The sequence below is a fragment of the Phascolarctos cinereus genome, unplaced genomic scaffold, assembly GCF_003287225.1.
Source record: "Phascolarctos cinereus isolate Bilbo 61053 unplaced genomic scaffold, phaCin_HiC Scaffold_2;HRSCAF=192, whole genome shotgun sequence".
In the NCBI taxonomy this organism is placed as follows: Eukaryota; Metazoa; Chordata; class Mammalia; order Diprotodontia; family Phascolarctidae; genus Phascolarctos; species Phascolarctos cinereus.
Window position 1 is genome coordinate 260,037,387 of NW_027555625.1, and position 27,414 is coordinate 260,064,800.

General features: G+C 40.1%; 1 protein-coding gene across 2 annotated transcripts in view; it reads right to left on the minus strand.

Annotated features, from left to right (window-relative positions):
• The window catches only part of COL5A1 (collagen type V alpha 1 chain), a 302,291-nt gene that overhangs the window by 70,761 nt on the left and 204,116 nt on the right, over nucleotides 1-27,414 (minus strand). For both annotated transcript variants that reach the window (XM_020981919.2, XM_020981918.2), the window contains exons 23-31: nucleotides 26,508-26,561; nucleotides 25,521-25,565; nucleotides 24,455-24,508; nucleotides 21,378-21,422; nucleotides 18,662-18,715; nucleotides 11,871-11,915; nucleotides 6,843-6,896; nucleotides 4,576-4,683; nucleotides 2,942-2,995 (exon numbers count right to left, since the gene is read on the minus strand). In XM_020981919.2, the coding sequence (XP_020837578.1) occupies nucleotides 2,942-2,995; nucleotides 4,576-4,683; nucleotides 6,843-6,896; nucleotides 11,871-11,915; nucleotides 18,662-18,715; nucleotides 21,378-21,422; nucleotides 24,455-24,508; nucleotides 25,521-25,565; nucleotides 26,508-26,561 (513 nt within the window). The remainder of the gene's footprint in view (nucleotides 1-2,941; nucleotides 2,996-4,575; nucleotides 4,684-6,842; nucleotides 6,897-11,870; nucleotides 11,916-18,661; nucleotides 18,716-21,377; nucleotides 21,423-24,454; nucleotides 24,509-25,520; nucleotides 25,566-26,507; nucleotides 26,562-27,414) is intronic.

Consider the following 27,414-nt stretch of genomic DNA (forward strand, 5'->3'; position numbering starts at 1 on the left):
AGACAAAGGTCACTTATTTATTCACTCAATATTTATTGAGCATCTATTACTATTTGCACATCCCTGTATTAGATGCTGTGGACAACACAGAGAGAGGAAGGACAGTCCCTGCCTTCAGGCAGCTTATAGTTCTGTTGTCATAGCAAAGAATTAGCTGAGTCTCAAACATTCCTGCGGGATTAAACACCAAGTGAGATAGGCAATACCCGCTTACCTGCTTCTAGTTCATCTGCCTATCACGCCCATTCAGACAGAGAAATGTGTAGTATCATGCTATGAATGATATCAATGCTATTATCTAGCAATGAGAATTTTCAATCTGGATGATATAAACTAAAGCGTTTATTTCCTTAGTTCCTCTGGCCCTAATGAGATATCTAAAATAAATTTACTTTAATAAGTGCAAAGTTACTAATGTACTTCTCACCCAGCCAAAACACTAATTTCAGTAAATCTGTTCAACAAATACTCCTCATGAGCCTACAATAGGCAAGGCACCACATTGAGTGCTAAATCCCGTGTGCCCCTGTAGATTGTGTTCTGTATGTCTATACAAACCTTAGATAATATCTTTAGCAGGAAAAGTATTCAATTCATGAAGTATCTTCCTGTTCTCTATGTGAGTTGCTTATTTACATTAATGTTCTTGCCTAAATTACAGTCATCCAGACATGGTAATGTGCTTAGTTTCCTGGCATTTCTTTGAATTTGACAGAACTTGAATTTTAGACCAAGGAGCTAAGTTCAATTGAAACTCTCATGACCTAAAGCAGCTAATTCAAAGGTGAAATCTTACTTATCTCTAAGAGGAGCAATATAATTTGAAAAATGATTTTTGGTTTTTCTAATTCCTTCCAAAGACAATCATAGCAATGAGAGCTGGCAGGAACCTCACAGATAATACAGTCCAATGCCTTCATTTTCCAAAGGAGAAAACTGAAGCTCAGAGGTTAAGTGCATTGTCCAAAGTCACAAAATTAGTAATTGGGAAACCTGGAATTCAGATATGTCCTTTTCACTCCAAATCCAGTTTTTCTTTCCTATTATACATCTCTGCTTCATTCTACCCTGTTAGAGATTAGTTGATATTTAGGTTTTGGGTCCCAATATGTGTGTGCACATAGAGACACACAAACACACACACATATACACATGTACACATGGGTTTAAAGTCTCTGCTGTCACATTTTCAAAAAGCTATTTGGAAGTCTGAAATAGGTTTTCCATATTAGGCAGAAGACAATGGAAAAAATACTGGCTTTGGAGTCAGAAGACTTGGTTTTAGTCCTGGCTTTACTGTTTACTACCTGCTTGACCTTGGGTATTTAACCAATCTGGACCTCTTTTTCCTCACATGTGAAATAAGGTAAATGGATCAGATGACCTCCAAAGTCCCTTAGAATTCTACAACCTATGATAGCTATAATCTGTATCTACACACACACACACACACACACACACAACACACACACACACACACACACACTCACATCCTGTTCTCTTTCTCTTTCTCTCTCCCAGCCTCCTCTTGGCACTCCTTTCTCCTCCTACTCCATCCCCGGCCAACAATTTGATGTTGGTGGCTAAAGAGATAATTGCCTAGATGCCAACCTTTTTCTTATTTCCTATGTATACAGAGAGCCTTACAGTTTCTAGCTGCAGCGGGAGTTGCAAGGCCTGCCACAAATAGATGTTTTCATAAATCACATAATGTTCCCCTAGCCCTAATGCCTCCACTGCATATAAATGATGTGCTTACATATTGTAGGTGTGACTATTAGTATTCCATAGAACTGTTTTGAATTGATCTTTCCTTAACTAGGGTGACATTACTGAGGACTCCTGTCTCAGCCCACTCTCCTTCCTTTGTTAGTATGACTGACTATAGTCAAACACCGTTAAGCAGCCAGCTAAAGGTATCCTGGAATAGGCATCATATGTAAATGCACTACGGAGATGAAACACTCTTTTGCTGTCAATTATGTCTCCAGTGTCAAACAGCCAGTTATTTTTTAAAGAAGAACCATGAATAATAAAACATGGAGCTTGGATAAAATAACTTTTTAAATGGTTCCCAAAGCCTCCAGGAGCTGTTAGAACTAAGCTAGAACATGATTTCGCGTGAGAAAAGTTCTTGTCTTTCGTTTACACTTGGTTCCTGGCAAATGACCTTCAGATCTCCAAAGTGATTCTTCCTGATAGCAGATTAAGTTTCGCAAGCTTTGAACATCTGCAGCTCAATAGCTGACATCAACTAAATGATGCTGTGGAAAGCAAGCCACAGTCCAGCTTTGTATGTGGTAGGTGGGATACATTAACTTTCCACTCTCGCTTTTGACAGTTCAGTTGCAGAACAGGCCCCTGTTCCCAACTCAGCCACAAACATGCAATGGTCAAGAAGCAAAGACATACTTTAAAAGCAAAATAAGGGGCAGCTAGGTGGTGCAGTGGATAGAGCACCGGCCCTGGATTCAGGAGGACCTGAGTTCAAATTCGGCCTCAGACACATAACACTTAATTAGCTGTGTGACCATTGCCTAACCAAAAAAAAAAAAAAGAAAGAAAAAGAAAAAGAAAAATGAATCACAAAAAAGGTCATGACTAGTGATGGAGAAGAGGCAACAATGTGAAAGAAAAGGGTGAAGGAGGCTAGAGGCCAAAGGAGGAGATTGGCATGAGTAATACATTTATTTATTTATTTACTTATTCATTCATTCATTCATTTATTTTATTAATTAATTAATTAATTAATTTTTAGGCAATTGGGGTTAAGTGACTTGCCCAGGGTCACACAGCTAGTAAGTGTCAAGTGTTTGGTCTGAGGCTGGCTTTGAACTCAGGTATTCCTGACTTCAGGGCCAGTGCTCTATCCACTGCGCCACCTAGCAGCCCCTATGAGCAATACATTTAAGAGGAAACATTTAACCTATCCCTAAATTACCTTTGGACCTTGTCTTCCTGGGTAGCCTGGTAAGCCTGGGACTCCAAGTTTTCCCTGGAATAGAAACAGAAACACCGAATATTGAGATTGGGGGGCAAACTTTATATTTATATTGAGGTACAGACAGAACATAAACACTTGTTGGGAAGGTAATACAGGAGAAATATTGTTTCTGAGAGCTTAGGGATGCAGAAGAGACATTCAAACCAGTTTTCTTCAAGGGTGATATTTCTAAGCTACGATAAGATGGTGTTAGCCAGACAAAGGCAATAATTTATAAGTAGGAGAAACTAAAGTAATCCGATTTGCAGCCCTGTAGTGAAACCGTCTGAACTGATAGCCTAGATGAAGATACATTTATGGTGTCCTATGGTCTTATGAGGAATGGTTCCCAGCAATTATAACAACTCACATTTGTATAGCACCCTACATACTCTCCTTTGGTCCTATCAAGTCAAATTACAGGTAGTTAGGAATACTGTGTGCTCAGCCCAACGCCTAAGCACTCTGGAGGAAATAGAGAAAGAGAAGATATGGTCCCTGCCGTCAGGATCATGTGAGTTGAGAGGGCAAGAATCACACATACCGAACATTGACAGACCCTATAGGGTCATGGATGAGCTTGTGCTCTGGGAGTTGAGAAAAATGTGCCTGTCCAGGGAAAAGCTGAGTTACTCAATCAATAAATCAGTGAATGAGAAAGCATTATTAAGAACCTGCTATGGATCAGATATTAACATAGGCACTGTCAATGCAAATTGAAAGGAAAAAATCCCTATTCTCAAGTAGCTTACATTTGAATGGGGAAGACAACAAATGCAAATATCAAGAGAATAAATACAAATTAGTTAAATACAAGATAGTATGGGAGGGAAGGCACTAGCAGGTGGGGGAATTAGGAAAGGTTTCACAGAGAAAGTGATGCTTCAGCTGAGTCCTGAAGGAAACCAGAGTTTCAAAGAGGCAGAGGCAAGGAAGGAGTGCATGCCAGGCATGGGGGACAGCCAGGGCAAAGGCACAGCGATGGGGAATGTTGTGCTGTTCAGTGTGTTTGGCTCCTGGTGTGCAGGAGGGGATGTAATGTGCAATGAGGTTGGAAAGATAGGTTGGGGCAGGTTGTGAAGCACTTTAAAAGTTAAATAGAGAACCTGGCATTTTATCAGAGGTAATAGAGGCCTCTGAAGTTGATTAATTAGGAAAGGAACAGACCTGTGCTCAAGATAAGTCACTTTGGTAACAGCATGGAGAATGGCCTATAATCATAAGATACTGGAGCTAGGAAGGTTAACTATGAGGCTGTTGCAATAATCCATGATGGGGAACGAGGGGCCTGAACTAAAGTGCCCAGAGACAGCCTCAGAAATGCATCAATCAATCCCCCAAAGTTCAGAATGTAATGGAGAGAGAGAACTAAGAATTGTGGGGGAAAGGAATCTGAATCAAGAAATTAGAGCTAGATCTAAATGCTAGTTTGAGCCATAGCAAACAATTCTGAGAAGTACATATAAGTAGAGAGGTGAGGAGGAATGTGTCTGATACAGCAGCATTCCCGAGTCTTCCTGAGCTCAAACTGGAACAAAGATAAAGACTCTTTCCCTGGCTATTCTCACCATCCCCTCCCAACTACGATTTACCTTTTCTCCAGCAGGACCAAGGGGGCCTGGGTCCCCATTAGGACCACCACGACCTTTTGGGCCTTCTGGGCCATCTTCTCCTCTAGGTCCAGGTGGCCCAATCTCACCCTATGAATAAAACAAACAAACAAAAAAGATCAAAGGTAAGAATGACACAGAAAAGTATTTCTCCTTCCTCAGCCCCTTTTCTCCTCCATAAAACATCCCATCTCCCACTGCCTCTGTCTTGCTCAGTATCAGAAATAGGAGATGGGAACTATTGAGCTCCTCATAGAAAGTAACACTTTGGCTTGCCTTCTGCCTCCTGCCTCGATGGAGCAGATGACAGGTTTCCATTGTTACAGGCAAAGTGGAGCTATTGTGTGGTAAATTATAGGCCTGCATTCAGTCAGCTATGTTGGACTCATTGCATGGAGGTTGAGTTGCTATTTTCCTCAGGCTTGTGGGATCTAACACCTCAATTATCTCCTGTAAATCTAGTGCCTCTTGGCTAAAATAACTTGGGTTCACAATGGCTGTGCTCAATTCACTCTTCCAGAAATACTTCAGAATCTTCCAAGTAACCTCTAGCAAGGGAATATGGGAAAGAACTACTTTCTTGCTCAGAAACTCCATAAGGTGTGAACAATTCAGGCTCATCCTTAGAAAATCGTTAGAAATGGTCTCCCTGTTAATGGGATCTCCCCTGAGATATTTTTTTTTTATTAAGGCAGCTGTAAAACAGCTGAAAAAAAAACTCACAAACTACAACAACAAAGCATATGCCATGGGAAAAAAAGCCAATGACTTACTTATTCACGATTTCTTGGGTCCTACTGGAGTCTCAAATAACCCATTATCCCCAAGCAGGCCTATTCTATTTCTACATTCGTGCTCAAAAAAAAAAAAATCCAAAGCGCAAATAAAGAATTTTGTTAATGGTAAATAAGGGTTGGCCCTTTTCTTTGAGTATGTATTTTTTATAATCTCTTTCAGAGCAGGGTTCTTTCAACCTGGGTTCCAAATAGATGCACTTAATCTTCAAAAGGGAATAACATATCGGATTTTTCATGTCAAGTTAATATGTACATAGGTAGCCGCAAGGGATTATAAAGATGAGAACCAATGCAGTATTTCAGGAACCCTGGCCTCTGAGGAAAGTCCCAGAATTGCTATGCTATTTCCAGTTTGTATATCATGGATGTAATTATTTAATATGAGGTATAGATTCCTTTATTTACCTGGTCCCATTTATACACACACACACATATACACACACACACACATACATACATACATATATATGTATATGTATGTATGTATGTATGTATGTATGTATGTATATATGTGTGTGTGTGTATATACCCATAGCTATAGTGTTTGTCTATTGCCTGTCAGATTGAGGTGAAACAGATTAAAAAGCTACTTCCTCATTAAATTATCTCTTGAAAAAAACCTCCTGGACAAGCATGTTCTACAGCTGTTGTGACTGCTGGCAATCTTAGAGAAATTTATTTTCTTTCTTTCTGTCATTCATTTATTTTCTTTCTTTCTCTCTGTCTCCTTTCCTTTCTCTCCTCTCCTTTCCTTTCTTTTTTCCTTCTTTTCTCTTTTTTCCAGTGGCCTATTCATTCTGAGGTTGTTAGTAAAACTTCAAAGATCTCCCACCAGGGCGGCTTGCCCTGTGCTGCTCAAGATAGGAATCCGACTTGAGACAGCTTTCTGGTTCATTTGCATTACCCTCTCCTCATACATATTAGAGCACAGCCTGGTGGCTCTGTGTTATGTTTATGTGTGGGCCGCTGAACCCTATCTTCCCTCAGCAAAGCTTGTTTTCATCTGTAGCAGAACTGAAATATTCATTACAAAAGCAAGGCAGGTTGTTACAACTTCTTTCCTTCATTTCCCAACAGAGAATGACAGAACAGAAAGATATTGGCAAGTCCTGGAAAATAGTTGCTATGGATTCAAGGACTCAGTATGGGAAGTAACACTGGCCTGGAGTGGTGGAAAGAACACTAGGAGAGAGAAGACCTTGTTCTAGTCCAAACTCTGCCACCAACTTGGGCAACTAACTTCCCTGCATTGTGCATTTTTCCTCATCTGTAAAATGAAGGGAGTTGGAGTGATGGTTTGACTCTACCGAAGGTTCCTTTCTGCTCTGGCATTCTATCATTCTCCCTCATCCCAAAGATGGTCCTGGGACTTTTCAGCTACATCCATAAAGACCATACTTCCAAACTCTCCCAACTGCCGAAGAGAAGATATTGCAGACTCTAAATACTCACTCGGTCTCCCTTAATGCCCATGTCACCTTTAAATCCAGGAAAGCCATCTTCACCCTGAATAATGGAAAAGGAAAAAAAAATACATATGTAAGGATGGACATAGACACATGTGCAATGTGGTTGTATCCAGTTCACTAGAATAGATGATTATGTGCTACTTATATAAATTTAAAGCTAATGCAATCCTTACTCAAATATGTTTCATTATGTACCCTGAGTCTATCAACTTATACTTCATCACCATCCACCCCAGTTTTAAAATATTTCATAGGAGGACCAGGATAGTTAGACTTTTGTTTCATTCTACTAATAGCTTTCTGATGCTATCAGCCTAGGCAACCTGCTAACCTGGAGTGAAATCTGTGTATTGCGTATATGTATATATATACATGTTGCATATATACAAATATAAATATACATGTATCTATACATGCATCTTTATTTCTATGTCCATTGTATATATACAAATATAAATATGCATACATATCTCTACATGTATCTCTCTATCTATTGTATATATACAAATATAAATGTACATATATATCTATTTCTATATCTATTGCATATATGCAAATATAAATATATATACACACACATATATCTCTATATATGTATCTATTGTATATATACAAATATAAATATATATGTATATATACACACATGTATCTATATGTATTTCCACATCTATCTATCTATCTATTTATCTATTTTTTAGCTATGCTTTGAAGTTAGGAACTCCTTGAAGTAGTCTTGAACACTCCCAGAGAATACGGAATAGATGGTAATACTACTCTAAAGTGACATCAGATGCTCTTAATTCTCATTATTGATAAAAGGTGGCATTATCTTAGACCTTCTTTTAGTCTGGCCTGCACATTCCCTAACAAGGGAACGTCAAATAGGGAGCCCTCTAAAAAAACTAGCTGTGAGGGTGGCTGTATTTCCACAGGTAGAGAGCCGGGCATACAATTTTTATTCCCATTACAAGGAAGAGGAGTTCTTTAGCTCTCTATTCTACTTGTACACTCACCAAGGATTAAGAGGAGGAGGCCTATAGAAAAATATCCAGCCCCTGAAACCAAGCCAAGTTGAAAATGTTCAAGGTCCCAACTCGGGGAGCTCATATGTCAAGGAATAACACAATTCTCGATAAAATGATGAGGGTACTGCTGTCACCAACTAGCAGCATGTCCCCTGCCAGGGCCCATGTCTCTGACATCCATATAAATGTTGGCAACTTGTCAGTAACAGCCACAAATTATTCTGGAGCACCGTAGAGTCTATTTTTTCCCTCTCCAGAACTATTTCACACTCCACTTCAATAAAGCCCAGAGGACAGTGGCAATAATTCCTCAGAAACGAAGCTTTCAGAGCTGAACCCACTCGGTATCATTTCAAACAATAAGTACAAACATGTCTTTCTGGTAAATGTGCCAATGTCAATATTCAATTTAGACCAATTAATCAGATTATGTACATACCATGTGCTTATGGTGTAATGGTTTCATAAAAGTCATCTGTCTTTGTGTTTTAGCCCTTAGAATTGTTAATTCTATATAGGCAGGGACTATGTCATCTAACCTTTGCTCTCTACATAATTCAGGATAGGGGGTTTTAAGCTTTTTGTGTGTTTCATGGACCCCTTTGGCGGTCTGGTAAAGCCCCTCTCAGAATAATGTATGTAAGTGCATGAAGTAAAATTCATAGTATTAAGAACCTCTGCTTCAGGAGTTTAAAAATGTTTGCTGAATAAAGAATTTAATGAAAAATAATATGCCTGGCCCTGTTCTGGATGCTAATGATACAAAAATATTCTTTTAGTGGGGTGGGAATGAGTTAGGGGGTAGTGACAAAGGGGCAAAATTTTTTTTTTTTAAAGAAAACAGCATTAATAAAACACTGACAAATACACAGAAGAAAATCAAAGTAGTTCAGAAAGGAACAAAAATAAACAGGATGATTTTGTTAGTACCTTGTTAAATGAAGTAAATGTATACTTAAAAAACAATCTGCATGAAGCAAAAATTCAGATTGTTATACAATTCTCTAATTTCCTCCTTGCACATTGGAATATTCTTTGATAAATGTTAAATCTATGATTAAAAACACTAAGATAAACAGTCTCTGTTGTCAATATGTACTTAAATCCATGAAAACACCTTTGGACTTGGTTAAGTAGTTCCTTAATTCCTTCGTTTTCAAAGAGGACCAAGGATGTGATGGTGTGATAGGTGATGTCTTGACTCGTGTATAAATTGGATTTAAGGGATGCAGAATGGCATGCACAAAGTCATCAGACTCACTCTCTCTTCCAGAGTGATAAAGTCCAGTAGCAAGACAAAAGTCAAGATGGCTGGTGATGGATGGGCATACAATGGATGACTTTCATGTCTTTAATGTCTGACCAAACTCTAAGTGCTCCACATCGCCTGCTTCAGCCACCTTCCCGGCCATTGGAACACATTTTGACCATTCCACTAGGGGAAGTCTTCACATGCTTGGGCTAGACATCCTTCTAACTCACCAATGGGTTTGAGACCTGTCAGTTACTCTCAACCTAGTTTACTCCATCTACCAAGACAATTTTACTGGGGTGTGGCCACTGTGCACACTACAGCTTTTTTGGAGCCTCAGGTGAGAGTTGAGGGCCAGATATTCACCACAAGTGGATGAGCAGCCCTGAAAAGGGCTCAGCAAGCCCTTACACCAGAGGTGCTAGTCCAACAATGCTTATTCCCTCACCTTTCCCTTAAGAGGATCACAATGTTCTCTGTGGCAGATCCGCCATCGGAAAACAGAGATATTTTGGGGAAGATGGAAGTGTAGTGTTGCCTTTTTTGTTCCCTTTTCTCTGTAAATAATTGGTCTGCCAAGAAATGTTTATTATCCAAGTCTACACTTAACAGGTACCTTTATAAAGCCCTTCCATTATTGCTGGGCTTTCTGTTCATCTAGACCTATGCTTTCATTGGTTTAAGGAATTCCTGATGAAGAAACCAGCCCCCCCCCTAAAACTTATAGGCTTAAAAGAGTTGCCTAGTGCCCAAAGAGGTCAAATAGCTTACTTAGGCCCATGGAAGGAGATATTTAATCTCATACATTTCAGAAAAAGAAAGGAAAGGTTAAAGGTCAAGAAATCAGACTAGTGAAATAATAAAACAGGTTCTAAGGGGTACTTTTTGAGACGGGTTTCTTCCAGGTCTTGGCACGTATGGTGGGTACCTTAGATGCATGTAGCAAAAGTTACACAGGATAGCTGGTTTAACTAGAGGTCTAGAATGGCAATTCAGCAGATTACTAGCACCATGACTCTAGGTCAGTGGCATCAAACTCCAAAAGAAATTGAGTCAAATGGGGTCACTAACCCACATAAGGACCTCTGTGGGCAGCAACTTGACTTAGAAAACCACATATTAACATTATCTATGTACTACTATATTTTTATTTATTTTATGAAATATTTCCCAATTAAATTTTAATCTGTTGGGGGCTGTGTGTTCTGAAGCTTTTAAAAAAGCTTAAATCATCTTCAGGAGAGTTTTAATTTTTACTGTATTATAAAGAAATAAGGATATGATGGAACAGCCACTAGATCTGAAATTAAAGGGACTAAGTTCAAATCGTAGTTCTGCCACTTACTGGCTCTGTAACACTGGGCAAATGGTTCTTTCTCTCTTTGTTCCATTTTCCTTATATATCAGTAAAAGGGCTAGACTAAATGATACCCTAGGTACTTTCTAGCTTTAAACTATTATCATATTTTATTTCAATACTTTGGGTCTTTGTTATTGCTTTTATTCAGTTATTTCAATCATGTCCGACTCTTTGTGACCCCATTTGGGGTTTTCTTGGCAAAGATACTGGAGTGGTTTGGCATTTCCTTTTCCATCTCACTTTTCAGATGAAGAAACTGAGGCAAAGAAGGTTAAGTGACTTGCTCAGGTTCACACAGATACTAAGGGTCTGAGGCTGCATTTGATCATGTGAATCACTTTACTTTCCTGGGTCTCACTTTTCTTCATGATGGGGTGAGACAAAATAATTCATTGTTAATGTCCCTTCCAGCCTTCTGATGTGAAGTAGATTGAAGACTGCAAATTTTTGAAGATGTCAGGGCAGTGGAAGACAGGAGTTTAACCAAAGATGTGCTAGAGACAACTCAAACCAGTGGGCCAATTGTTACATTTTAAGGGTGGGCATTTACATCTCAGAAATCAGCAAACATTACAAATCAGGATTTAATTTATCGATTTTTCAACTGTCTAGACTTAAATTGAGAGAGCAATGATGCAGATTAAACTGAAAAGGGTGTCATGTGTGCTTGGAGAACCAGTAGTTCAACCTTTACCAGCACAACACAGAGTTTAGCTATAAACAAAATTATGGGATCACCAAAAAGCACCTGATATTACCGGTGCACTTTATTGTGCGTTTCTCAAAGGCTTCACTCTTCCTGATGCCAGCAGCCTCCAAACTGGCCTAGTAACAGTGAGAACTTTACATATGACAGGAAGCTCTAGTCAGACTGAGGAAAAAGAACACTTCTCAGGTCACCTCTGGACTTTTGCAGGACACTTCCAGTCAGCCATACCCTTTCTTCTTTGGGAGGGAATGAAATATGCTGCATAGTGCTGGACTTGGAGTCAGGAAGACTTGGGTTCAACTCTCAGCCCTGACATTCTTTACGTGCCTCTGTTTCCTTATCTGTAAAATGAGGACAGTAATTCCCATAGCATTTAATCCCCAGAGTCTGGGGAGGGGAAGTCAGTGTTCATCTTAAATGAGATAATGTAGGTAGAGTTCTTTACAAACTATAGAGACATCCTTCTTTTTCTTCTTTCTGTCCAGGAACAATATCCACCCAGATTGAAATCAGTTCCTTCAAAATCCTGGAGAACCAAAATCCAGCATGGGCCAGTGATGCTTTTCTAAACAAAGATCCAAACATTTGGGTAGATCTCAGGAACCAGAGGACAATTCACCTTGGCTTGCTGAAAAGCTTTCCAAAAAAAAAATACAGATACTCACCTTTTCACCCTTGGTGCCTTTCAAACCACGGATACCATCTGCCCCCTATGCAGAAAATAAGATAAATTTTATCCTTTAATACACATTAATAGACATTGTATAATGCAAAGATCTTAGACTTACAACAAAGCCCCAGGGTTTTGGAAATCCATCCATCTCTTAGTTGCCTATAAGATGTGTTCAGGTTTGCACAAGGCAAACATCATTCCTGTTCTATTCTACCCTCTAGGAAAGATGTTTCCTTGGCCATGAGGCTCTCTGAGGTCACTTGTAATATAGTTTTCCTAAACTAACTTTGAAATCATGCAGAAAAAGGGGCATCATTATGGAGTAACCTGGAGGATAACCATGAGATTTGTCATGACTGAAGGGGAAAGATAGCTGAAAGTGCTTCTCACCTGACAGAGAAGAGGGGGACTACAGTTCACCACTATATAGTGGTGGAATGGGGCATGCATTTTCAGATATCGCCAATATGCTGATTTATTTTGCTTGACTAATTTGCTAAAAGAGTTTAATTGGGGAATGGAGGCGGGGAGGGTCCCTTGGAAATAGCAACAAATTTTTTTTTTTGGTAAAGCAATTGGGGTTAAGTTACTTGCCCAGAGTCACACAGCTAGTGAGTGTTATGTGTCTGAGGCCAGATTTGAACTCAGGTTCTCCTGACTTCAGGGCCAGTGTTCCATCCACTGTGCCACCTAACTGCCCCAAAAATTTTTTTTGAAGACTATCAATAAACCATTTAAAAAGAAGGATATGAACCTATGATCACTGAGCTGGGAGTCTAGCAACTTAGGATCTAGTCTCTGTGAGAATACTAACAAATAAATGATCTTAGCAAGGTATTTTATATCTCTAGCCTCAGTTTCCTCATTTATCAAATGAGGGAGTTGGACCAGAGGATTGCTTGGAGCTTCTGCAGTGGTTAAGAAACGGTACAATATAATGGAAAGATACTGACCTGATTGGACGTGGGGGGAGGATGAGGAATGGAATTAATAAACTATCAAGCTGAAGCTGAAGATCTATATTTTCCTTGGGACCACTGCCTGATTTCCTTAGACCCTGGGCACATGTTAATTTTATGGCTGGTCTTCACACTAATCTGCCACCTGACAGCTAATGACTTCCCACCTTGCATTCCCAGCCCAGGCGGTATCAAGCTAAATAAATTGATCATGTGCTAAAGGCTTTTTCAAGTCATCCTCTGTGTTGAATCCCCACTCCAGGGAAAGCAGGGCCGCACCCTCCAAATTAATGTTTGCAACGGAAACACAGCAGGGTGGATGGCTTGGCACAGCCACACTTCTCTCTGCAAGAAAGATGGTTTTTCAAGTGCCCTCTTGTGGCAAGAGGTTTCCTGAGCCCATTTGGCTCCAAACTTTGAGCCAGGAGTCTCAAGCTGGCAGTGACCTCGTTTCTGCCCCCGAGGCTGTGAGAAGCCTGGGAGGCTGGATCTGCAAGAACCCAGAGCTGCATTCAGTGAACCTGTCATATGGCGATTGGAGGCAGCAGCCTGAAGTGACAGTAAATTGTGACATCTGTAAGCACACCAGTATTTAATCAACCTCTGGGTGGGCAGGGAGAGACTAAAGATTGAATAAAGGATAAAGTATGTAATTATCCTGAAGTCCTTATTACCAGTCTCAGGAAAGGAGACATACAGTCAAGTACTGTCTAGCACTCCCCTCCTCTCTTCAAGCTGCCTTGTTTACTGTTAAGCTGTACTAGGTGCCCAAACCATTAACTCTAACAGAAATGTGGCCGACACCAAGATTCATGGCATGCACAGCAAAGAGATGCTAAGGGGAAATGGAGCCCTCATATCAATCCACAGCCACCACGGGGGGAAAAGGTAACTTAGCAATGGCTATTATTAATGTAGGCTGACATTAATTATATTAATATGGGTCGAATGCTCCATTTTCTGAACCATTAGTCTCCTATTGAACTGCACCTGGTATTGTAAGATTGTTACGGAAATAGCATAGCCTCCTCCAAACATTATTGGAAAAGGCCAAATGATACTCTAGGTGAGGAAAATGAGTCCCCCATTATAGATTGTCTGAAAATGAACCAATGATGGGATATTGAACCAAAAATAGAGAAAAATTAAAACATAAACAAGGGGGGAAGCATCTACACATAATCTAAGTGAAAGAATCTAGGGGATCCCTTTTCCAACCCCCTAACCATGTTAGTCACCTGTTCAAAGGACAGACAAGGACTTAAAAAAAAGTCTTTTTAAGTCCTTGTCTGTCCTTTGAACAGGTGACTAACATGGTTAGTCCAAAGGACAGACTAGAACCTCCAATGGTATTTTTGTATGTGCACCAAAGACTCTAGATCAATTCATAGGAGGGATTCTTACACATTTTATTACCTCTTTGGGTTCTTATTGAGTTCAACACAGAGGTAAGTCTCAGACTTGATTTATTACCTCTGATGTTAAGAGGAAAAGTTGCTGAAGGAATTATAAAGGATTTGAATCTGATTCAAGCAATATGGGAATACTGTGCTCAAAACTACTTATATAGAGTCTAATTTTAAATGTAAGGAGATGACTGAGTTTAACCTCTACTGCACAGAGTTAATCCAGGGAGATGCAAGCATGTGGATGGATATTTATACCAAACAGAAACCATCTTCACAAAGCACAGTACAGTAGAACTAACAGAGATAGGCTGTGTTGCAGTAGAAAGAGTGTTGCACGTAGGGTCATAGGAGCATAGCTCCAGAGCCGGAAGGGACATTGGAGATCCTTTAGCTCAGTGCTTTTATTTTACAAATGCTGAAACTTAGGCCTAGGGAAGAAAAGATCCAGATCAAAATGTAGTAGGTTACAAGTAGCAACCTGTATTTGAATCCAGGTGCTCTGACTTCAGATGTGATGCTTTTTCCACTACCCATTATATGACCTCACAAGTGCCCTGGTGAAAGCCAGCTATACTCTGTCTATGGAGTCCCCAAATCTAACAGCATATAGTGACTAACTGTCCAAAAAGGAAATGTATTTAGTCTACCATGACTGGAAAGAACCTAGGTTGGCTCCTAGGAATAATCATTCCCCTCTCTAAATGCCCACAGGCCATCCCTTTACTAATCTATTTGAAATTTTGGGGAGAGCTCAACACTAGGCTCACTGGCCTTTAGTAAGTAGAACTCATCTTCTTGAAAATCACAGCAATATCTGGAACCTATGTTTGAATCTCAACCATTATCTTTATTGGCCATGATTCTGGTTCTACTCAAGCCCTCTGAACCCCAGCTTCTTCACAAGTAATGTTGGGATGATAATACATGCACTACCACCTACTTGATAGGGTTTATAAAAAAAAGGGTTTTATAAACCTTAAAGATAGAGCTAGATTATGTCTAGATATCTCTCTGTCATATACTTATCTATCTATCTATCTACCTATCTATCACCTAGCTATCACCTGAGTTATTATTGATCTTAGCCTTGCCACTAACCCATGTGACCTGGGAGAAGTTAATTGTCTTTTCTGCATCTTGGTTTCCTCATTGATAAAATGAGAGAAGTTGGATTAGAACCTAGAGGTCCTTCCATTTCTCAAATATGTATAATATTGCAAGTATCCAAGCAAGCAAGCATTCATTAAGATCCTACTTCATACTCAGTACTGTAGGTGAATAGAAGGACCAGAAGCATCTTGGGGTTGGAAGACAATTTAGAGATAACCCTAGCCCCTCATTTTATAGAAATAAGTGAGCTAGAGCCCAAAACATCCATATGGCTTATTCCAGATCACACACCCAACAGTGATAGTCACACAGAGCAGGGGCTAGAACACAGGCTCCTGACGACCAGTCCATTTCTTTTTCATGCATTTTTTTATTCTTTAACCTCAAAGAGACATTAAAGACTATTTAGTCCAACACTCACATTTTACATATAAGGAAACTGAGGCTCAGAGAAGAGAAACAAGTCATCTAAAGCCAACCACACTGTGAGCAGCAGAACTACAGGCATCTTAGTCCAGGTCTTTTTTCCAAACTAGCCCCTAGAAGCCCAATGAAGAGCCAAGCCCTTCAGATGCCAGGGAATATACTGTGCAAACCCTGATCAAACCCAGGTGGGTATCAGGCTCTAAATCAACAAAGGAAGTCAGGAGAATGCTGCTGGAAAGTAATGAAAGGCAAAGGAAGCTATTTCCCCTGGTGCCCACGTGGGCATTTGACTAAAAATAAGTAGACCTCCCTTGAATATCCCTGCATCATCCTGCTAGAGATGCTAATTATGGCATTAATCATAACTATTAGCCGTCACCTCTATTCTGCACACGTGGAATCCGTTAATCTGTGCATATTGCCTGTGTTCTTAACGCAAGAGGGGTTTCTCTTTCTGAGAACATATTTCTTTCTAAGATGAATGCATTTTTTTTAAAAGAACTCCTCCCCATTCCTCAGCTTCCAGGCTCTGCAATAAAAACAGAAACACTGTCCCTTTCTTGCTTATGTCAGGAATGGATGCTGATCAGAGAGACGAGATGGAAATATTTATCATGAAAAATTTTAAGGCAAATATCTCCTTTTCCCTTCCCTTAGAAATACTGAAGTATTCAATTAACAACACAGTGCTATCAGCAAATAGTTTTAACTTCATGCCAGGCATTTTTCACCACACACGGAATACGCTCTCCTTGTCATCTTCCTGCTAATCTGTCACCTTTATTACTGCTGCAGTTCATTCCAATGAGAGGTGCTGGAGGAAAGGAATAGAAGCATTTAATTTTCCCTTCCTGTGAAGAACCGTAGGATTTAGAGGTCTGAGGAGCAGCAGTATACTCTGGAAAGAGCACTCATTTGGGCTTAGAGGGCCTGGGTTCAAATCTCAGCTATGTCACTTTATTACCCTAGGCAGGTCACTTAGCTAATCTAGGCTGGAGCATCTTCAGTTAAAAATAAATAACTAAATTGGGGGTATGTGGAGGAGAGGCATCATGGAACCTTAAACTAGATAATGTCTGAGGTTCCTTGTAGCTCTGGATTATCTGATTGAAGCCAAATCCCTCCATCTTATAGACATTAGGTGGTATGGAAGTCGAGTGACTTGTCTAAGGTTACAGACATAGCAAACTAGTAGATCCAGGCCTCAAATGTGGCTCCTACCATTCAAATCCAGGGCTCCTTTTTGCTAAACCATGCTGAGGGAAAAGATTTGGGGAAAGAAAAGATTTTGGGGAAGCTCTATATTATAATGGAAATAATGCTTAACTGAGGAGCGTTCTAGACCCTGATTCCAGTCCCACCAATTTGCTGTGCAACCCTCGGGAAAGTTATTTCACCTCTTTGGACCTCAGTTTCCTTATCTATTAAATGGGGACGATGATTCCTGCCCCATTCTATCATTGTAAGGACAAAATAAGGTCATCAAGGAATATGGAAGTACTGTAAAAAGTATAAAACACCAAATTAAAATTTAAAAATAAATCTGACTTGAGAGACAGTGTGACATAGTAGACAAAGAGCTGGCCTTACAGCCAGGAAAATTTGGGTTCAAGTCCTGCCCTGACACATACTGACTATGTGACCCTGAGTAAATAACTTAACTTCTCAGTGCTTAAGACAACTCTTCAAGTCCCTAAGTTCCAGAGGAGGTGGAGAGAGTTTCTGCACAGGGAAGGCCTCTCCACCAAAGAAATCACAGGCCCAGTCCCAGCCCAGATTCTTTTTTTGGGAGGAAGGGAGGCAATCGGGGTTAAGCGACTTGCCCAGGGTCACACAGAGAGTACATGTCTGAGGCCTATTTTGACTCAGCCCCTACTGTTGATTTATTAAGTGCTATCTATATTTTCCTTAAAACAAAGATGAGCACTGGGGGAAGAATGCAGCCTGTTTCCTCAAAGATGAGATACTTACCAATTTAAAAATGCATTTTAGTTCAACTTTATCAGAGAATTAAACCGCTTCTGCACATAATACTGGAGAGTACAACCATATACACAGATCTCGGCACATAAACATCCAAAGAGAACTGCATAGCTGTAGATTAAATTACACAGCTCCAAACAGATGCAGTTAACTTTAATGAAACACCACAGGACTTGTGTTTGGATATTGCTGTGGTGCTCTGTGCTTCGTTTAACAAGATTCTGGAGGCCTTTCAAATCGCAGAAATACAATTTTGGATAAATGGACACAGATCACACCGAACTCCCTCTCTTAACAACTCTGATTGGGCCAGACTTCCCGAGAGGTGTTGATTTTCTCTTTAAATGTGAAAATGCCTGCAAAGACATTTTGCCGTACCTTACCAGGAGATGGTTTCAAGTTGATCACCCGAGTCTGAGTTCTGCAGCCTGAGAGGGATTTCAGAGGCTGACAGGAGGGCCTAACAAATTGCATCTACCCACAGAAACAGCTCAAGGCTAAAGGACTTCATTCTGTTGACAGATGCCTGACTAACCTGAATGATGATTTTTCACACTCCAATCACATTAGTTTTTATTCCTAGACTCTCCATTCCTGATTCACATCAGACTCTTTCTCATCAAATGATGTAATGTTTATATAAAGCCTCACAAATCTTAAAGTATTAATGTCAGCTAGTATTAATTATTATTATTATTTAATCATTCCCATTCTCCCAGGGTAGTTATCTAGCCAGGTGTGGCAAGGGTAGCAAAGTTGGATCTGGGGTTTGCGGCAAGGCTTAATCATGGAAAGATTCTGCAAAATCAGTCACCAAGGTCAAAGTTCCAAATCAGAGATTTTAAAAGAGAGAGAAAGAAGATATATAGAATTCCTGCTATGAGCAATGTTTTTACCTTGACTCCTCGAGGGCCCGGATATCCGATTGGACCCTGGGGACCAGGTGGGCCCTAGGATTAAAGGAAAAATAACAATTAGGCTTTGTTTCAATGACCAGTTCCAGTTGATCCTCATAACTCTGGATAACTTGAAGACTCAATATAAAGGAAAGGATTCTCTTCAGATGGGCCAACTAAAGATCAGCATACTGCCCTAGATAGATGATGGGTCTAAGCACAAATGGTTTGTTAGCATATGAGAAAACAGTATCAAGTGAAGAGTGTAAGACAGTGAAATTTTAATGAAGAACTCCCAGTGTATTTGAGTGAGATACTTTTGTTAAGACCAAAGGATGACCTTGCCTTAGATTACAAGTTTTAAGACATTTGTTGCTACGTGTCTATTGGAGATTAATCTTTAAACGCTCTCCCTGCTCTGGGTAGCTGCCCCTCCACTGAGAAAATTTGTCCATATTTATTAAATACCCTTTATGTGCAGAGTTTGAGTCACTCTCATTCTTTGTTTATAATATATTCAGACCTCTCCTAAATTTCTCTTCTAGCTATGGAACATCTGTTAGCAAAATTCTACCCATTTCCCATCTCAAAAACAGAGGAATCCTTCGGCATGACATGAAGACAATCCAAATGGGTCATTCATCAGAGTTTCTCTTTTTACCCTCTGCAAGTTTTTGGTAGAAGGGTGCAGCTAAGCAGAGTGAAGATGTGGGAGAATGACTATGGTGTAAACTGAGACATCATAAGAATGGATGAATGGATTGGGAAAGAAGAAAGAGAACAGGGGAAAGTGTAGACTCCCACCCATAAGCCTTGTGTGGCAAGGTCACAGGTGAGGCCCTGACTTCAACAACCACTGCAAAAACCACTGCACTCACAAGTACATAGAGAGCTAAACAATAATGGACAACACTGGTCATGTTCAAGGCGTTAAGCAAGTATGGTGGGCAATCCAGCAGGGGACACTGCCAACCCAATCAATCAGGGTTCAACCATACCCACAACAAAAACAATAGATGGGAATCTCATTCAGTGTGTAAGACAACCAGCACCTCACAGAATAGGAAGAGCTCATATGCAAGATCCAGAATTACTACATCAGGCAGTGACATCAAAGTTTAATTCAATGGAAACAGGTAAATATTCAAGGGTCCCACAGAGCTCCTGGTGATGTTTGGTAAAGCCATGAGGAATCTTTATTTTTAAAGATTGTTAGTAACCGTCTGAGGCTATGGCAATAATTCAGGGAAAGATATAACTTTTAGCCCAACACCTATAAATTGCCTAATGTTTGCAAAAATATATTTTTTAAAAATCTCCTAGGTTGCTAAGTGTAGTGTTGATATTCTAGAGATATAGCTGATTGCCACTTAGTGGAAAGGTCTCAGTGATGAATTAGGTGCTATTTCTCCATGCTGGATGGTATCCAGGCCTTGTAAAGGTGCAGATCAGGCCAACTGAGCAAGCTCTTGTAAAAGAGACTAATGGATCCTTTCCAACCCAACAGGGCACAAAGTGGAACTACAGATCAGCTTTCTGAAAAGCCAGACTGGATAACTCAGAGATGCTAGTTTTGAACTGTGTCCTTGGAGGGCAGGCAAGGAAATGCTTTAAGTGGCTTAAAGGTTGGGGAAGGGAAACTTGCATGTAACAACTGCATCCAAACGATGATTTTTTTTCTCCTTTATCACCCCCACAAAAGCATCTATATTACTTGACATGGATCACTGTACACCTTGGGGAAGACAGCTGGCTTCTGGAGAATATCTGAGTCTTTCTTACATCTCCTTTGCCATTTGTGGGGGATACACCCAAGAGTTCCCTCTTAACTGGAAACTGTGAAAACTACACTGCACCAATTATCAAGATTTATGTGCAAAGGGTGGTTTGTTTTCAACATAAAAGCAGCCCCATTTCCAGTATTTTAAAAATGTAATAATTCAGCAAAGGTCTTTTAATCCCATCTCTTCTGCTATACTAAACAAACTTTCAAGCTTATCAAATAATGCATCTTTTCACTTGAAGTCTTTTTTTTTCCTCTTCATCCTTTGCCCTCTCTTCTTGCACAACTTCCCCTTTTATTTGAAGGGTCATACTAAGGTTATAGATGCACAAGTCTCATGAGAGTATGGTACTCCCATGAGAAGCAGCCCTGGTGTAGTAGAGAGCTGGCCTTAGAGCCAGGAAGACTTGGCTTCGAATGCCACCTCCGACACATATAAGCTATGCCACCCTGAGCAAGTTACCTAATCTTTCAGTGCTACGGGCAACAATCAGTTGAAGAGATGGCACCAAGCTGTATTGGTAAAGGGAGTTTCCTCTATCAATGAAATCATGCGCTCAGCCCTCTTCTTATGGTAACCATGGATAATTATATTGCATAAAGGAGAATGGGAATCGCACCGTGAAGTGAAATTCTGCAAACAATGTGGGCTTCGTGTATTGGGCAGTGCTTAGATACAGATTAACTGGACTGGAAACCTTGAGGATCACTGGTAATCCATGCTAGCTGGCTCTCCCCAGTCCTACCACCTCTAGCCTGCCTTACCTGGTATATGTATACTTAGATGGGGCTATAAATAACATTGACTTTGTTGGTCTTCTGGCCCTGCTCAGTCTTCTAAGAAGCTAAAGAGGAATACCATCTTTTACTAGATGCTACTTTGAGTACAAATATGACCCAGATCAGACTGAAGCATTTTAGAAAGATACTCACCTGACCACCTTTCTCCCCTGGAGGGCCTTCTTTGCCAGGATGTCCCTGTTGACAGAAAAGAAGAGCACTGAATTATTCCATCCACCATCTTGGAAAGTGCTACTTGTCCATGGTTCATCTCTCTTATTACAACATTAACAGTGCTCTCTGTGGGTCTCTTCATTCTTTTCCCCAAAGAACACAAGCCATCCTACAGGGATTTCTTAACATGATCCTAGCACAGCACCACCCTGCAATACATATTTTACAGATGACCAAATTGTGGCATAGACAAAAATAGCAATTTGCTCAGAGTTTCACCCAGCAAATCAAGTCCATGGCAGAACTGGGGAATAAAAACCAGACCTCTGACCTCTAGATATCACAGCTTCCTAGACTGGCTGTCACTATGCTGTCTCTAAAAACTTAAATATCTATTTGCTAGAAGAAAAAGCAAGATGAAAGGCTGTTGACAAGGGCTAAGATCAACAGCTCCCATCACTCAGCTTGGAACTGATTATAGTTCTTTCTCAACTTACATGGGTATGAAGTTTATCTTGAGATTGTAGGCCACAACCTTATTTAATACATGTTCCACTTAGAATTTCCACTTGAAACTGGGAGAGATATTAGAGATCCCATAGTCCAGGCCCTGTATTTTGCAAATGGGGAAACTGAGGTCTAACTGAAATTGCTACATTCTTCTCCCGCAGCGCTCTTTTAAATCCAGGCATGCACCAATTCATTCTTAGGGCTGGGAGTACCTAGCTTCCCAGCACAGTCTATTTTTCAGTGAATTTTAATCACTCTGGCATCATGTTCAATCAGCTAATATTTAGAAAACTAAAGAAGAGAAATATCTACTGTCAAGAAATATTGCTTCAACCAAAGCTCAGTGGAATACAGTCATGTGGTAGAGACCCAATGGCCCATCACTTTGAGAAACATTATCTTAATGTATTTGTTTAAGAGGGGGAAAATATTTGTGCATTTGGTTTTTGTACTGTAAAAAAATATTTTTTAACAGTTTTTCAAAGAGTAAATAAGCCAATCAAGTCAGAAAGTGTAAAGCCTTGACTTTGTGCCTTCAAGGGTATCTTGATGCAGCAAATAGCCTCATGGCCAAATTTTTACCAGGCCCAATGCTGTGTTCCTGCTGGTGCCCTAGCAGAAGCTGTGACTGGAATTCAGGTCATCACATGGCAGACTCATTTCTCTCCAAACAAGCAAGACTGCATGGAGAGAATTCCAAAGTTGCAGTTGCTCCTGGAGGCCCTGCTTATTTCAGAATCTATAGTCTGACAGCCAGGTCTTTCTTGAACCACTTGGGAGTCAGTAGTGAGGTGGTCATCTCGATACATCTGGAGCCCAGGGAGCTGGGACTAGGTTTTGTACATTCAGACATTTTGACTGAAGTGTAACAAAAGTGTTGCCTATAGTGCTTTGAAGAAACAATTGTTTTTCTATATGTCAGAGATTTTTTCCCCCTCAAAAGTGAACTTTTTCTTTACTCTCTTTTGCTATCCATTGTATTTCATTATCATTTCCATGAGATCAGAGAGCATCATATTTGAAGAAGGCAGCATGGGGTTTGGGGACCATCCCTCAAACAAAGCATTTTAAGGGGCTCTCCTTAACTGACAGCCTCATTGGAGTTAGCTATTAAAAAAAATCCAGCTCTTTCAACATCTGGATGGCTATTAAAAAAAAATTTAAGTATATTTAAGAGTATGTATTTGCTACTATATTGAAGAATATGAAGATGGTCTTCCTAATTCTCCGTAAGAAAGATATCTATACTGAAGTACCGCCATAGTACACTGGACATATTTGTCCTGAGATATCCATATACTGCTATGTGGCTTACTTTGAAATCAGTACCATCCACCAACAAAATGCTCAGTCACACTTGACTCTTCATGACACCATTTGGGGTTTTCTTGGCAAAGATACTGGTGTGGTTTGCCATTTCCTTCTTCAGCTCATTTTACAGATGAGAAAACTGAAGCAAACAGGGTTAAGTGACTTACCCAGGGTCACACAGCTAGTAAGTGACTGAAGCCGGTTTTGAACTCAGCTCTTCCTGACTCTAGGCCAGGTGTTCTATCCACTGTGCTACCTAGCTGCCCTGTAGCTAGGGTTAGGGCTCCATCTGTGGGCTAGAGCTAGGAAGCCACAGATCTAAAGATGAAAATTAAAGCAAAGAGATGTTTACTAATCAGATACCAAATAATTATTAACATCATTAACCTTTTTATTTATTTTGTCTTCTGATAGCATTATTAAAGCTATAAAATATAGTATAGCTTTAATAATTGATTTAGTTCAAAATTTTTATTAAAATAGGTAAAATATTCCATATACAATGAGCACAGTCAAGAGAGTCCATGGTACCCCTTACAGAGAGAATGACCTAGTAAAAACCACCCTCATTCTATACTGTTTCCCCTCAACTATCTTATTTTTTATAATTTGCATAGCTTGCTCATGGACTAGATTTGTGAGTGTAACTGATTATTTCCAGGAGATCTCCAATTTGGCGGTGAAATCGTGAGCTTACGCTACTGTAAATTCATATCTCTCACCCCCTCATTGTCTCCAAACTAAAAATATCCTTTTGTATTACTATTAGGACTTAGCATCCTCCTTTCTTTCTACAGAACAGATTACTCATTGAGAATCTTTCACACCTAGCTGATTATTTCTCCTTCTCCTCTCCCCCTTCCCCAAAAGCTATTAAATATGCTAGGGTAGGTTCCAATAATTAAATGACACACAGTAATAAATAATAGCTTTCCTACCAAGGCAATCGCCACTCTTTGATTGAAACACATTATGAAAAGCATGCCCCAAACCCAATAATTACTGTGCAATCAGGCATAACACCAAATGTGTATTTATTAACAGATTTAGAGAATGAGTCAAATGAAGCTCAGAAATGTCCACCCCTATGAATCTGTAAAATGCATCTTCTGGCTGAGAGTGAGTTGGTTGCTGTGTTAGGGGGATGGAAAGTCGGGAGTTGGGAGAGGAGGAACATTCAATTCAACTCCATTTAACTCAACAAATTCAATTCAAATAAATTTAACTCAACTTACAGGAGGTCCATCTGCGCCAGGCATTCCTGGAAGCCCAGGTTTACCTAAGGGGCCCTAGGAAAAAAAGATCAGCAAGAAATTACCCTGTGGTAAATACTTGTAACACATTTGTCTGGTATTCACTGGTGCTGCATATGGGAAAGTGGTAACACCCCCCACTCCTTTTCTCATCCCAAGAGGACTTTTGAGGATCTCCATCATGACTCGGACAAGGTCTAAATCAGACAATGCTATTGAAAGAGGCCGATTTCCACTAAATTTTCATCTTTTCAAATGCAGCCCATTAAAAGGAATCTGTATAATGGGAAGACATCAGTCTGATGAAAGAAATCAGGACCCAGGCTTTTACCAAACAGAATCCCAAACTCTTTGCTCAGAACTCTGTAGGGTAGATAGAAAGATGGCCAGAAAGCTGCCTTCAGCAAGATGAAGGAGGAGGGAAGAGCATGCCTTGAAAGCAATAACACTCAACTTAGAACCAGCTGACACCATGAAGAAATCCCATTGAGCAAATCTTGTTTTTCATTCAGGGCACTTGGCTTCCACTGACCAATGTCTTCACCAAAATGAGGTGGCCAATCAGGGAGAATTTTCAAACCTCTTGGGGTCTCCAAAGCCACAAAGTCATGGGAGCCATACATCCACAAAATCTATTAGAAATAATCCTCTACTGGCCCCAGATGTTTTGTGTCAAAGTGAAAATTTCTCTGCCTGAGGCAGAAAAGCAAAAACTTCTATTTATTACACAGGGTTCTACTCTTATCTCATGGCTCAACCTTTTTCCTAGCTAATATCTGAGTGAAAACATCCTGATGTTTTACTTCCCTCAAAATGCTGCCTTTCAGATGGAAAACAAATCCAAATGTTATGAATTAGAGATTAACTGTGCAATTTTCATCTTCCTTGCCTGGACATAGACAGATTAAATGTTCCTATACACAGGCAAGACAGATGTGTAATGGGTGATGGGGTGGGGTAGTGGGGAAGTAGTCAGATGGGCAAATGCATACTGATAATGGCCATTACATTATTTTGCATTGGGAAAAGTCAGAAGCAAAGCACATACTTTTTCTCCTGGTGGACCAATTGCACCCTGAGGACCTGGAAGACCCTGCAAACAGAAAATGAATGGAGGGGGAAAAGTCAGATAATTTGATTTACCCAGAACATCTGCTTAGTTTGTGTATATCCTTTCTCTACCTTATTGACCTCCAGTCTCATTTCTCCTTCTGCGTTAAAATGCACCAAAGCCAAAAATGCCAGTCTCTGCACTTTACTGTTAGCCATCTGTGGTATACTATATTAGCTGCAGCAGACCAGGCATCATGTAAAGGGACAGGAATGTTTGGGAGGTTGAAGTAGGCCTCGGGAATGGGCTTAAATGGATGGCTGCATATTGGGTAAATTCTTCTAACAATGATAAGGCCCACTTACATTTACAGAGAGGGTGTTACAAATTTCTAAAGCACCATCACCTTCAGTATAGAACCTGACAGTGGTGAGGCAGGCTTGGTTACCTATTGCTATTGTTTTCTTTTTACAGATGAGGAAGAAGAGTCTCAGAGAAAACCAATGACTTGTCCAAAGTCACATGGGCACAATGGCCTAGGACCCAAAATTAAGTGTCTTTTTAAAAAAATTTCAATTTTATTTCATCTTCAGATCTACATTCTCTCCTTCCCACCACCCTCTCCTCATCTCCATTGAAAAAGTAAGTAGAACAAAAAATCCATTACAAACATTCTAGTCAAGGAAAATAAATTCCCACATTGGCCACCATATTGTGTGTGTGTGTGTGTGTGTGTGTGTGTATGTGTGTGCCTCAATCTGTACTCTGAGTCCATCACCTCTCTATTAGGAGATAATTACCAAGTTTCATACTGTATACTTGTGATTGGTCATTATAATGATTGGAGTTCCTAAATCTTTCAAAGTTCTAAAACTAGGTGTCTTACTTTAAGTCTAGTGTATCTCTCCTTGAGTTCTGGGGCCTCTGGGTCATGAAATTTCCACGTATAACAACATCATCATACTTTAGGCAGACAAGACTCACCTGGGCACCTGGATTACCCTGTTGTCCTGGGGGGCCGGGTTCACCCTGAGGACCCTGTAAGGAAGGAAGTAACAAAGGGACTGAGCAAAATACAAAGTGGTATTAACAGTCTGCCCCTTGAAGAAGTAGTGACCTTCCAGCCTGAAAACTGGCTATATCTCAAGGCCTGTTAACAAGAGCAGGAGAAAATGTTGAATATTGACAAAGACAGAAAACCAGGATCTATGGGCAAGATGGTGCAGAATGAACGGTATTAAAATTAAATGGTTCTCTTAACATCTTAAAGGACATAGTTTGGGTGGTGGGGAATTATCCATCTTCATCCAACAGGCAAATATATAAAACTTGATATCCAGACAGTTGATAAAAATTGAAAATTTTAAAAAGCTTCCAAAAAGCTTTAGGTAAATTCCTGGATGACAGCAGTTTTTAACAGGTCATTAAGGAAGGTGTCCCTCACATACGACATTCTATCTCCTGGTTCCATGCCTTTGAAGAAGCTGTCTGCCAGGCATGGAAGGTATTATTATGTTACTTCCACCTCTTAGGATCCCAAGCTTCCTTCAAAGCTCAGTTTTGAAGTGCCAAGACCACCAATATCAGGCCTCTCCTGATCCCCCTCCACATCTACTCCCCATCCCATGCTAATTTAATCCCACTAAGTTTAATATGAATTTTAACTGTATATATTTTGTATCTCTATCTGTGTCTATATGTGATATATATTTTGCATCTCTATATGTGTATATATGTCATTTTTCACAATGGAATGCAAACTCCTTGAGGACAGCAATTTTCATTTTTGTCTTTTTATCTCCAAATCTAATACAGACCCTAGAACATGACTGGCATTTAATAAATGCTTGTTGATTGATTTGACTGGTTGCCATCTGGAGCCAGTCCCTCA